The sequence below is a fragment of the Jaculus jaculus genome, chromosome 18 (assembly GCF_020740685.1).
Source record: "Jaculus jaculus isolate mJacJac1 chromosome 18, mJacJac1.mat.Y.cur, whole genome shotgun sequence".
In the NCBI taxonomy this organism is placed as follows: Eukaryota; Metazoa; Chordata; class Mammalia; order Rodentia; family Dipodidae; genus Jaculus; species Jaculus jaculus.
The window spans coordinates 32295660-32309297 of record NC_059119.1 but is presented as its reverse complement, the minus strand read 5'-3'; the positions used below and the strand labels follow the sequence as shown (position 1 = coordinate 32309297).

Genomic DNA, 13638 nt, shown 5'->3' with positions numbered 1-13638 from the left:
AACATTTTTTTGTGTTTTTTTAAATTTTATTGGGGATTAATTCCAAGTTTGTTGTTTGACTGTATATATTCCTGTATTACTCAGGGTGTTTTTTTTCCACTTACACAATATTACATGGTGGTGTTTTTCTCATGAGGTAAAATACTTGTTCTCAACAGAAATATTGGGAATATTCCTGAGGTACTACAAGATCTTTTCCATAGGTTGTTTTTAGTTTCCTAGAAGACTTAAGGCACTTGGCTGTCTTTTGGTGGCCAAAATTCTAGGGCAGTGCTGGATACTTATTTATATGCTGTCCAGAGCCACTTACCTTGTCTCTGAAAGTATTCCTTAGATTTTGTTAAATCTCCAGGAATATGTGTCTTGTTCCCAGTCTGGGCAGGGAACTTGTATACTTACGCCTATTGGTGTTTGCGAGACACTGATTTTGTTGTATTGATTCATTCCTGATCACCAGTCTGAAAATGATTGAGTTTTCTAGCATGTAATTTGTTACAGTTCAGAACATGCTCTCCAGTACTACACCATGACCATATTTGTTCTCATTTATTAATAGATCCTGAGCATTTTCTCTTTATTTTTTTTTTCAAATTTTTATTAACAACTTCCATGATTATAAAAAATATCCCATGGTAAAACCCTCCCTTCCCCCACTTTCCCCTTTGAAATTCCACTCCCCATCATATCCCCTTCCCATCTCAATCAGTCTCTCTTTTATTTTGATGTCATGATCTTTTCCTCCTCTTATGATGGCCTTGTGTAGGTAGTGTCAGGCACTGTAAGGTCATGGATACCCAGGCCATTTTGTGTCTGAGGGGCATTTTCTCTTTCTATACCATTTTGTTGTTATCAGTGTATTCTGAGTTATCTATTCTTATACTTTTAGTTTTTTTGTTTGTTTGTTTTTTGTTTTTCGAGGTGGGGGTCTCACTCTAGCCCAGGCTAACCTGGAATTCACTATGGTGTCTCAGGGTGGCCTCGAACTCAAGGTGATCCTCCTACCTCTGCCTCCCGAGTGCTGCGATTAGAGGTGTGTGCCTCCACCACTGGCTATCCCTTTAGTTTTTTATAGTTGGTAGTTTCATAATGTTGTAACATTATAGCATGACAATGGATAGTTTTAATTTTATTTAGTAGTTTTTGAATCTCAGCAGTTCTCTGTAAATTAATGGTTTTGGTGACTACAAATGGCAGTTTTCTTAATCTGTCATTCCCTTCACATTTGTTAGCTGGCATTCTCTGCCTTCCCCACCCTTATTCTCCATGGTGCTGGGGTTCAAGTTCAGGGCCTTGTACTGAGTTGTGTCCATCCCTAGATCCTCCCCCCTCTTTTTTTTTTTTTTTTGTTCATTTTTATTTATTTATTTGAGAGTGACAGACAGAGAAAGAGGCAGAGAAAGAGAGAGAATGGGTACACCAGGGCCTCCAGCCACTGCAAATGAACTCCAGACGCATGTGCCCCTTGTGCATCTGGCTAACATGGGTCCTGGAGAGTCCAGCCTCGAACTGGGGTCCTTAGGCTTCACAGGCAAGCACTTAACTGCTAAGCCATCTCTCCAGCCCCAATTGCCATTTCTTGATTAGCCAATTATTATATAAAAATGTATGTGCCGGTATACCCTTATTCTTTAACAAAGCTTTCATCCCCCCCTCCCTTTATTTCAAATGGACTTTTGTTTTATTCTGCACATTGCTATCCCATTAGTGTATCTCAGATTGGGCCACTTGAGTGCTCAGTCTTTTTCCTGTGTTCCTTTGAACATGCATACCTTACTTCCTCATACAGCAGGATGATCCAGGCTTACATTGTCCTTTCCTTCCCTGCTTTGGAACTGGAGTCAGTATTGGAAAAGATAGCTAACACTAACTTCCCTTTTGAACAGTTTTTCTTAAAATTGATTTCTTTTTTGTTTGTTAATTATAAAAACTCTTGTTATTTTTCCTCTTTAAGTGCTTTATAGATGTGTTAGGAAATTATGCATGAGTTTTCTTATTAACTGTTCCAGTGCTAAATTATCTTTGAGAATATGATGTTTTTACAGTACTGAGGATTGAACCCAGCACCTTGAACATGCTAGGCAAACTCCCTGCCACTAAACTGTGTAGACTCAAATTCCCCATATATATGTTTTTTAAGTTTTATTTGGGAACAGGGTTTCACTAAGTTGCCCAGGCAGCTTAGAACTCACTGTGCAGTCTAGGCATGCACTGTACTTTTTATCAGTCTATCTCTTAAGCTAAGACTATGGGCCTGTACCACCAAGCCAGGTTTTTGTCATCTTTGATCCATTCCTTGACATCGTATGTTCTTTTGAATTTTTATTAGCCAATTGCCCTTTCTCTTTTTTAAATTATTTTTTTATTTTTATGTATTTATTTGAGAGCAACAGACAGAGGCAGAGAGAGAGAGAGAGAGAGAGAGAGAGGGAGGGAGGGAGGGAAAGAATGGACGCGCCCCCCTTGTGCATCTGGCTAATATGGATCCTGGGGAGTCAAGCCTCAAACTGGGATCCTTAGGCTTCACAGGCAGCGCTTAACCACTAAGCCATCTTTTCAGCCCCAATTGCCATTTCTTGATTAGCCAATTACTATATAAAAATGACTTATTTTGCATTTACTTGGAATATAGGCTGTGGATGCCAAAAGAGGAAAAGCAAATGGACATGAAAACTGGTCGAGTACGCCGGAAAGCCATTTTTGGAGATGAGGACAATGAGTCTGGAGAGGAAGAGGATGAAGAAGAAATGTCTGAAGATGACAGGATGGAAAATGGCTCTAGTGATGATGAGACGGCTGAGGAAGAAGATACTGAAGGAACTGGGGATAAACATGAGAGTCAGGGGGTCAAACGGCAGAAATTGGAGGACCAGGAGGATAGCGAGGAGGATTTGCCAGCCTTTGCTGATAGCGATGATGATCTTGAGAGGAGCTCTGGGGAAGAGGAAGAGGCCGAGGAAGCTGACGAGAGCAGTGCTGATGATGGTTCCATTGCAGGGGAAGAGACAGACACTTTGGAATTAGAAGATGGTAAAACAAGACTGCCAGCAGGCCGTCTGAGTGACCATGGGAACACAGAGAAATCTTTGCCAGTGAAAAAAGCAGCTCTTACCACTTCTGATTCTGGCCATTGCACGGCTGAAGAGGCGTTTCCTTCTGAAGACGAGTCTGGAGAGGGCTCGCTGAGCTCAGAGGAGGAGGACTCAGAAGATGAAGAGGCTGCTAGGGAAAAGCTTGCAAAGTGCTCTCACGTGGGCAGTGGGAAAACCCTGGGGTCAGAAAGCTTAAATGACAAGGACAGTGACATTGAAGACTTACTCAAAGAGGAAGATCACAAGGAAGAAAACAGCTGTTCCACAGAAACTTCAGGTAACTTCCACAGAAACATCAAGCATGCTTGAATTTACTTAGCTGCTTCTGTAAATTGGCACTCACTGCTGCTATTGGTTGGGTGTGCGCATCTGGGGTTTGTCAGCTGTGTCATACATGGACATTAGGGTGATAGGGCTTTGCACTTGGAGGATTAATAAGCAGGTGTGACTGGATGTTGGTCTTTCAGGTGCCCTCAGGTGGAAGGAAGACCTTTCTAGGAAGGCAGCAGAGGCCTTCCTAAGGCAGCAGCAAGCAACTCCAAATCTTCGAAAGCTCATTTATGGGACAGGTAAAGATCCCTGGTTCCATAAATGTCTTATAGAAGGGACCTGCAGTCACTTGGTTTCTAAGATGTGTTGTCTCACTGGTTGAAGGTGATGAGTGTCACAGGGTTGCAGTTTTTGTTCTCACCTTCACCCCCCCCCCCCCCCCCCGTGGTCTCTTTAGTGACAGAGGATAATGAAGAAGAAGATGGAGTCACTGGAGAAGAGCTTGGAGGGTTGTTCCATGTCAATCAGCCTGACAGAGAGTGTAAACACAAGGCTGACTCTTTGGACTGTTCCAGATTTCTTGTTGAGACACCACATGATTGGGATTTAGAGGAGGTAACTAATCTTTTGAGAGTCAGTTGTCTTTAGTAGCTGGGGGTCTTCTGTAAGGAAAACCACAAACTGCTGTTGGATTGTCCAGAAAAGCAAAATCAGACTGATTTTTCAAAGATGATTTTTAAAGTGTTTTATAATTTTTTGTTGCTTTTAAAAACTTTATTGACAACTTCCATAAGCATAGACAATATAACATGAAATCAAAGTATTTTAAAGGGACAGGCTTAAATGTAGTTGATGTGTTTCATTCTGTATGCCAGTTACCTTTATTTATTTATTTTTGTTTATTTTTATTTATTTATTTATTTGAGAGCGACAGACAGAGAAAGAGGCAGAGAGGGAGAATGGGCACGGCAGGGCCACCAGCCATTGCAAACAAACTCCAGATGCATGCGCCCCCTTGTGCATCTAGCTATTGTGGGTCCTGGGGAATGAAGCCTTGAACCGGGGTCGTTAGGCTTCATAGGCAAGCACTTAACTGCTAAGCCACCTTTCCAACCCCCAGTTACCTTTACTGATGCTTATTCTCCAGGCCCATAGGAGTTTTCTTCCTGTTGGTGCCTAAGTTCTGTTGATACTTCAAGGCTTCCTTGTTCTCTGATGTGATGTGCCTAACATCATCTTTTTTTTTCCAATTTTTTTTCTTTTTTTTTTTTTTCGAGGTAGGGTCTCACTGTGGCCCAGACTGACCTGGAATTCACTATGGAGTCTCAGGGTGGCCTTGAACTCATGGCGATCATCCTACCTCTGCCTCCCGAGTGCTGGGATTAAAGGCGTGTGCCACCATGCCCGGCACTAATTTTTTTTTATTAACAACTTCCATGATTATAAAAAATATCCCATGATAATACCTTCCCTCCCCCCACTTTCCCCTTTGAAACTCCATTCTCCATCATATCCCCTCCCCATCTCAATCAGTCACTTTTTTATTTTGATGTTATGATCTTTTCCTTCTATTATGATGGTCTTGTGTAGGTAGTGCCAGGCACTGTGAGGTCATGGATATCCAGTCCACCATCATCTTGAATGCTTTTGACGCCACATTTGAGATCAGCCATAGGAAGTGCAGTTTTTTTGTGCCGAAAAATTCTCAGCATAAGGATGCTTCTTGCTATGATTTCATCGCTGTTTTTAAGCCTTCCCCATTGGTAAGGCTTGGATTGATATAGATGTTTTCACTCTTATTCAGGACCACATTGTAATCACACCTATATCCATAGTTTTCCACTGGAGAATTATTTCCTTGTTAAAGCTGAAGGTAGTTAAATTAGAAAATCACATAATTGCTCATTTCATTATTGCACACATGATGTAAGAGTAGCATTACATGTTAGTTACGATCCGATTAGAGAATATAGGATTTTTCCCCTCATGTTTTCATTATTCTTTCCAAAAGTGGCTGTACACTTTTACATTCCCACCAACAGTGTTTATTTGTTCCAAACTATTCACATCCTCACCAAGAGTTACTATATCTGTTTTTGATTACAGCTGACATAGAAGATGTAAAATGTCATATTTTTGGTATTAATTTGCATTTTTCTGATAATGATTACAGGCATTTCATGAGATTATTGACCATTTGTGTGTGTGTATACATACATACTTAGAAGAAATATCTATTTATATTATTTGCCTATTTTTAAAATCAGGTTATTTGGCATAATACTTATATATGTATTCTGGATATAGATCCTTTATTTTGTATATGATTTGCAAATATCTTCTTACCATTTTATAGGAGTTCATGCTAATATGGTAGGTATGGATTAATACATAGCAAGACCAACTTTGTAAATGCTAGTTTACTACATTGTCTTAGAAATTGTAATATATTTGAAAATTAGTTGAAGTAGTACATATCTGGTTACATATAAAGTTGATGGACATGTTTTAGATCTGTTTTATACTGTCAGTGTTTAAAGTTGTCTCTTATGCCCTCATGGAATGAGGATATCCATGACAGTATTTATATGCTGATATATTTATTTTGTTGGATCTTTTATATAGGCAAAGCTGATTTGGAACTCATTATGTAGTCTAGGTTGACCTTCAGCTTTGCCTTAGTCTCCCAGATGGTAGGATTAAGTCATGTACCACCAAGCTCAACTTAAAGTACTTTGAGAAATAGTTAAAGACAAGTTATTACCTACTACCATTTCTCAAAAGCAGTTGTTTTGTGGAAATAACTGATTTTTCTGTGTAAGGTTATGAACAGTATCCGAGATTGCTTTGTGACAGGAAAGTGGGAAGAGGATAAAGATGCAGCCAAGCTCTTAGCAGAAGATGGTAAGTAAGGGCTGCATATGAATCATAGTCAAGGTGAAAAATACGTGTTCTAGTGCTTTGGGAAACTGATATTTATGGATAATATCCTGGTCTCTCCTGTAATAGTGTTCTCGTTTCCTCCTCTTGGTTACCCTACTTGTTGGATAGGGACCTTAAAGAAACATGAACAGATGCTGTATGTGTGTGTGTGTGTGTGTGTGTGTGTGTGTGTGTGTGTGTGTAAATAGTACTCAACATTTTTCCTTTGATGACAGATGTAGTAGTTGTATGGGGAATATAAAATACAGTCAGATCATTCCCCAAAGCACAGCTTACTAGAATCCTGCCACCCTTTGTTAACATTTTAGTATACTTCCTACTGGTCATTTAACATGACATGTACATAAATTTATAATTATCATCAGTGCCACATTATAATTCAAGACAGTCCTGTTGCTGTTTTAAGCATTTTGTACTTTATTCATATTATAGTAGACCGATGTTCTTTATAGCTGGTATGTGCGACAGTGAGAAACCCTGCCTCAAAACACAGTGAAAAGGGGCTAGAATGTAGCTGACTTGTAGATAGAGTGTTTGCCTAGCCTATGCATAGACCTTGCATTTAGTCCCCAGTGTGTCCTTCTGTCTGTCTCTTGGTCTGTCTGTCTCTCTCATTCTCACCGCACACAGCTTGTGAAGATTTATTTTGGTCTTAGTTTTCAGAGGCTGTAGTCCATAATTGATAGGTCCAGCTGTTTTTTGGCCTGTGGCACAGCAGTGCTTCATTGTAAAAATGTGTGTTTCAGGAAGACTGCTCTCCTCACAGTGGCTAGGAAGTTGAGAGAGCAGAGGGCGGTTTAGTCACAGTATTCTACAGGGGCACTTCCTCAGCTAAGCTCCACCTCCCAAAATTTCTGCCATCTGTAATGCCTTGTGCTGGGACTATGCCTTCAACACATGAGCCTTTTGGAGACATTTTAAATTCAAACTATAGTATCTGTTTTCAGCTCTGTTAATTTTGTTTTGTATATTTAAGGCTCTGTGACACCACATTTATGATGTCTTTGTGATGGATTGATCCTTTGTCGTTATAGAGTTGTGTTCACTTCCTTTTCACCTCAAGATACTTGGCAGATGAGATCCTCAGCAGAGTTTTAGTCACAGATTCTTGCATCCCAGAGGAGGACCTTGCACACTAGGTAGGGTTGCTCTGGATTTCTCTCTGTTGCAGAGTAAATAGCTAAGGGCTTTTGGAGGCAGGTTCTGTTGGTGACAAAGCATAGCATGACCATGGTTCCCATAGAAAGGTGTGGGGGCTTGTTGGACACCAACAGGACTGTCTTGAATTATAATGTGGCACTGATGATAAGTACACGTCATGTTAAATAAACTTAGCAGCTGGCAGATAGGTAAAGGGAGACTTATGAGAAGATGTAGGTGGTCCTGCTGACAGAAGGACTAGCCAGGATGTGAGCCTTTCCCACCAGGTGGTAGAGTGCTCTGTGGCAGAAGTTGGGAAACGTATGATGAGGCCTTTTGGGTCCTGGGAAGCTTGAAGGTGTCAAAGCAGCATGTGGAATTTTTGTGCTTCAGTTTAGTAATGGCCGTGTGGTGGTTTGAATCAGGTGTCCACGTAAACTCCTGGGTTTTGAATGCTCAGTCTCATGCTGATGGCAGTTTGCGAGGTGGAGCCTTGCTGGAGGAGGTGTGTTTCTGAGGGTGGGCTTAGTTAGGAGTGTTCTAGCCACCTTCCGCCATCATGGAGCCGAGTCTTCCTCGCACTTTGCAACTACAGTGGAAATAAAAGGATGGAGAGATAGACTGTGTCAACTTTTTTTTTTTTAAGAGCACTGCAGAGCTGAGAAGATTTTATTTTGTCAAAACCAGAGGGTCTGTTGGAGCTACTTTCTCGTTGCTGGGACAAAGCTACTGACCAAAACAGCTGACGAGAGGAAAGTTACCTGTTTTGGCTTAGTCGTGAGGCGAGCTCCGAGATGGCAGGACAAAATATGGAATGAGCAGTAGCTGGACATCACCTGTGCCACAGAAGGTGGAAAACAGCAGCAGGAGAATTTGCCAGGCTCTGGCAAGGGGGAGCTGGTATGCCACCCATCAGCCCACCCCCGGAAACGCACCTCCAGCAGTGCTGTAGCTCTCAGGTTGTGCCAGCTAGGAACCTGCCCTGCGTTGTAGTCACCCCTTCGGTGTGCTCTTTGGTGCACTCGCATCAGTTACCTGGTGACACAGAGTTGCTTCAGTCTGAAGTTTTGTTATTTGTTTGTTTTCCTGTCTTGTAGTGGCTGCCCTAAGTAATACAGTATACAAGTTGTATACAATTAGCCAATACAAATAGGCTTCTGCTACCAAATTTTGCCATTTTATTTTCTTTATTTTTTTATTTTTTGGTTTTTCAAGGTAGGGTCTTGCTGTCACCCAGGCTGACCTAGAATTCACTGTGTAGTCTCAGAGTGGCCTCAAACTCTCAGCAGGCCTCCTGCCTCTGCCTCCCAAGTGCTAGGATTAAAGGCATGCAATACCACGCTTGGCTCACATTTTGCCATTTTTAAAGTGTAGAAACGGGCTGGAGAGATGGCTCAGTGGTTAAGGTGCTTGCCTGCAAAGCCTAAGGACCCAGATTTTTTTCCCCAATACCCACATAAAGCCAGATGCACAGGTGGCGCATTCATCTGGAGTTCATTTGCAGTGGCTGGGCCCTGGCATATCCATTCTCTCTCCCTCGCTATCTCCCTCCCTCCCTCTCTCTCTCCCTTTCTCTCTCTCTCACGCATACACAGTAACCAACTGAGGTAACCAGTCAGGTTAAATAAAATATTTTAAAAGTGTTGAAACCTTTGATACCTTCCATTTAGGCCTCTTTACCTCCTCCGCTTATACTTACCATTGGGCAAGTACAAGTTGGTCTTACACTGATTTTAAAACTTCATTAAGAGGGATCATCAGTTGTATGTCTCCATATGTCTGGTCCCTTTATTGTTGGAATATGGTCCTATATTCCTCCATACATAATTTTCTTTCTGCTTAAGACTTTTTATACCCATTTTTATGGGTCATCTGCTACTGACAAATTCTTACAGTTTCCCTCCCTCTTAAAGTGTCGTTTTTCCTTTGCCCTTCTGAGGCACCGTTTTACTGACCATAGGACCCAGTTGTCAGATCTTGTTGTTCAGCACTTGGAAAGAGTTGAGCCACTTCTCTGGCCTCCATGATTCAGAGGAGCATTATCCTGTCACTCGAATTGGCATGTCCCTAATTCAGGTATGCTGTCATGACTTTCTGGCCACTTGAAGACTTTGTTTCTTCTTTTAGTTTTCAGAAGTTTTAACTGATGGAGATTCCTTTGCACTTAGTTGAGGTTCAGCTGTGTCCTCAGCTCTGGGCTGAGGCTTGTAGCTCAGTGGTAGCATAAGCAAGCCTCTGCGTTTGCTGTTCAGCCCTGCAGAGAGAGAAAGGAGAAAGATTTGGGATGCGCCAGTGGTGGTTTTTCCCTCCTTTTGCAGCCCTAGTCTTCTGGCAGGCTTTAGGCCGTGTGAATGTTGAGTCGTAGTATTGTCCCTCAAGCCCACGAGTCTCTGCCACGTTTCAGACTGTTCTGTTTTCAAGGGTGGGCCACTTTCTCCTTTGTCTCACTTTTTTTTTTTGGTTTCTCAAGGTAGGGTCTCACTGTAGCCCAGGCTGACTTGGAATTCAGTATGCAATCTCAGGGTGACCTCAAATTCACAGTGAACCTCATACCTCTGCCTCTCAAGTGCTGGGATTAAAGGTGTGTGCTACCACGTCCGACCTCAGTTTGAATCTTTAGTTTCTACGCTGAGGTTTCCTCTTTTTGTTTGCTTATTTCCATAAGAGTTGTAGCGATTGTAAAGCCATTATTTATTTATTTATAGTTTTGTGTGTGTGAGAGGGAGAATTGGTGCATCAGGGCCTCTAGCCACTGCAGTCAAATAGCAGGTGCATGTACCACCTTATGTGCATGTGTGAACTTGTGTGCATGCATCACCTTGTGTATCTGGCTTACATGGGTTCTTGGGAGTTGAACCTGGGTCCTTAGGCTTTGCAGGCAAGTGCCTAACCATTAAGCCATCTCCCAACCCTTAATTATTTATTTCATTTTAGTTTTGGTTTTTCAAAGTAGGGTTACATTTTAGCCTAGGCTGACCAGGAACTCTGTAGTGCTAGGCTGGCCTCAAATTGTGATGATCCTCCTACCTCAGCCTCCCAAGTGCTGGGAGGAAAGGCCTGTGCCACTGTGCCTGACTCAAAAATACTCGTGTGTGCACGCATGCGCACCAGGAGCTCTTGCCACTGCAAATGAACTCAAGTTGTGCATCTGGCTTTACGTGGCTACTGGAGAACTGAGCCTGGGCCTGCAGACTTTGCAAGCAAGTGCCTTTAATTGCTGAGCCATCTCCCCAACCCCAGCTGAACCATTTTTATAGTGGTTGCTTTAAGCTAGAAGTTATTAGTAACAGCATATGATTTATTTCAGAGTTGGTACATTCAGTTATTTTTTCCAGGTTCAAGGTAATTTCCTATAGTCTCCTACACAATTTGACTATTAGTCCTATGTGATCCCTTCCCCCCCAACCCCACACTCCCCACCTGCCACCCTGGGAGTGGTCAGGCTGTTTAAGTTCAGCATGTAGGGCCTGGGTCTTTGTGGGCCATGTTCAGTGATAATCCCAGAGCCTGTTTGTGCAAGAGCCTTAGGCAATGCAGGCACGTGCTCTAGTTAGATGTCTTGGCCTTTAGGGCTGGTTTGCTTGTTGGGGATGGGAGAGAGCCTCTTTGTTGGTCTTGCCTACCACGTAGAATTTTGTATTTTAGTGATGCATGGGGATCTCAGATCCTATGGAGTCTTTGCCAGTAGTGACCCTCATCCAAGTAGATAACTTGGTGGTGCAAAGGAGGTTTCTTCAGGCTTTCCCTCCTTATTGTCAGTGGCATCTGTGTCCCCCCTGGCTGGTGCAGCCCAGTTTACCTGATGTTGGTAAGGAGATCTGTGATCTTGGGAAGAGGGAGCTTTCCTGGGCTCCTTTCTGTTGCTAGGTGGAGGGTTAGGGAATGTTGAGTCAGGGTCACTTGGCCACTAAGTCACTCATCTAGCCATGTAGTCCCCTCACCAGGTGGTCTGTTTTTCTTTCTCCTTTTCAGAGCTCTTTGGTTGTCTCTTGTCTCTGCAGTGTTTCTCAATTTTACACTTACATAGGAGGAGTAAAGAGATACACATCCTCTCCTCCAGACCAGAGATCCTCAATGGTGATTTCTTATAATTGTCCTAAAAGGAGAATTGGCACCTTGAGTGATACTGAATTTTCATTTCCAAATCAGAATATGTCATTATTTGTTCAGATAAATTACTCACAGCGCTGCTTTCCTTGTACTGAATGCAGTTAAGGTGTGTGTAATGCTGAAAGCTCTGGCTGGTATAGAAAGCAGTGGCTGATAGCATTCCTGTTGGTCTTAGTGAAAATGAAAATGAAAGCTGTTTAATTTCTTATATAAAGTTCCAACACATTTCTTGTTGAATTTACACTTCAGTATTTTCTCCTTTTTGTTGTTTTAATTACAAATACAAGCTTCTCATGTGTTACTATGGTGGTGTTTTTTTCTTATGTGAGAGTTTTAATAACCTTCTAAATGTTGCTCCCAAAGGAGTTTTAACTAGTCTTCTTTTAAAAGTAGGACCTATAACTGAACTCAGAGCTTTTAAAATAATGAACAAATAGATGAATAAATGAATGAACTGTGTCTATGGATTCAGCAATGTCTGGAGCTCTACTTTGATCTTACTTCCCTCTCCCTCTCCCTCTCCCTCTCCCCCTGTGTCTCTTTCATTGTCTGTGTGTGTCCTTTTTTCTTTCTTTCATGTCAGGTTCTCCCTCTAGCCCACACTGACCCAGAACTTAACTCTGCAGCCCAGGTCTTGTACTTACGGCCACCCTTCTACCTCAGCCTCCCAGTGACCTCTATGTTTGCTTTAAGTTTTAGGTTTTATTACGAAATTATGTTGTGTTGGTTACTGTCAAAGCGATGGGCCATTAACAAACTGTGGCTTTTTACTCACTGTTTGAAATTCTGGCTTGTGGGGTGGATCTCACCTTCAGGGCTGTGTTTGCCTTTTCTGTGCCTCAGATTGGTCCATTGCCTCTATTAGAAATACACCCCCTAGCTAAGTGAGATTTCAAAGCACTGAAATGAAGATGGGCTAATTTTTCCTAGACAAATAAATAAACTGCCAAAAAGAAGGCTCAGTGGCCATACAGTGATAGAACACCACAAGTGAGGTTCGGATTGCAGCCTGCCTGGGGCTGGGGGCTGCTAGTGTTGCAGACAGGCCTCGTCTACAGAAGAGTCATTCCTTCTTTTTCCAGAGGAACTTTATGGTGACTTTGAAGACCTAGAAACTGGGGAAGTGCACAAGGAGAAGCCAGCCTCGGATACTCAGGTATGGCTATGTCTGTAGCCACTGCCAGCTTATCTGCAGTCTGTGTGTCCTGAGAGACACGTGCTTTGCTTCTGCATGGACTCCTTTCTAGAAGTGTGAGGCTCTAGAGAAGATAAAAGGTGCCGTATTTGTAGTCTGGGTGCCACTTGCTGTCCTTCTTTCCACAGCCTTTGACTAGATTCACCTCAATGTCATTCATAGATGTTTTAGCCTGAGTCTTCCTTTTGTCATAAATTTCTTATACTCGAGTGTGGTTAAAACATATTCCTCACTGTTTGTGTTGGTTCTTTAGAAGGTATCTCAGCATCTAGGTTTTGGAGAGGCCCACTTTGCAGAGCTGACATGCGCCTCCCGCACAGCACCTGTTGTTCACAGCCACGTCTGTGCTTTGTTCACGATGCTCATGACTGAGATCTTTGTAGCTCAATAGAACTTTAAAAAAACAAAGTCCTTTACTTATTAAAGAAGAAAAGACTCCATAAACCTTTACACTTGCTCTTCTGGGAATTTAAGATTGAAGATACGGACGACGAAGTTAAGGGAGAAGCTGAGGATAAGGATGAGGAACTCACCAAGAAAAAGCTTTTGAATAAGAAGAGAAAATTGAAGGAGCTGTTCGATGCAGAGTATGATGAAGGAGAAAGCACGTATTTTGACGATCTGAAAGGAGAAATGCAGAAACAAGCCCAGGTAGGAAATGCTGTCGCCTCCTCTGAGGGCAGCCCGTCGCAGTGTGCGGCACGGCTGCCTCATCTACTCCCTGCGGCCTGAGCCGCCCCCATGTCTTCATTTGGATTCCTACCTTGAGATGCACATGGGGTGCGGATTCAGTGTTCTGCACTTTCTATTTGCTGGTGTTGCTTTACTTTTTTTTTTTTTTTTTAATTATAAAGTAGCAAAATTTCTTACAGCTTTTCATACAGAGTTTTG

The 13638-nt window shown here is 42.3% G+C and overlaps 1 protein-coding gene across 3 annotated transcripts in view; it reads left to right on the top strand.

Annotated features, from left to right (window-relative positions):
- The window catches only part of Bms1 (BMS1 ribosome biogenesis factor), a 76430-nt gene that overhangs the window by 49370 nt on the left and 13422 nt on the right, over positions 1 to 13638 (top strand). For all 3 annotated transcript variants that reach the window (XM_045137298.1, XM_045137296.1, XM_045137297.1), the window contains exons 10-15: positions 2630 to 3366; positions 3557 to 3658; positions 3817 to 3974; positions 6182 to 6263; positions 12635 to 12708; positions 13222 to 13398. In XM_045137298.1, the coding sequence (XP_044993233.1) occupies positions 2630 to 3366; positions 3557 to 3658; positions 3817 to 3974; positions 6182 to 6263; positions 12635 to 12708; positions 13222 to 13398 (1330 nt within the window). The remainder of the gene's footprint in view (positions 1 to 2629; positions 3367 to 3556; positions 3659 to 3816; positions 3975 to 6181; positions 6264 to 12634; positions 12709 to 13221; positions 13399 to 13638) is intronic.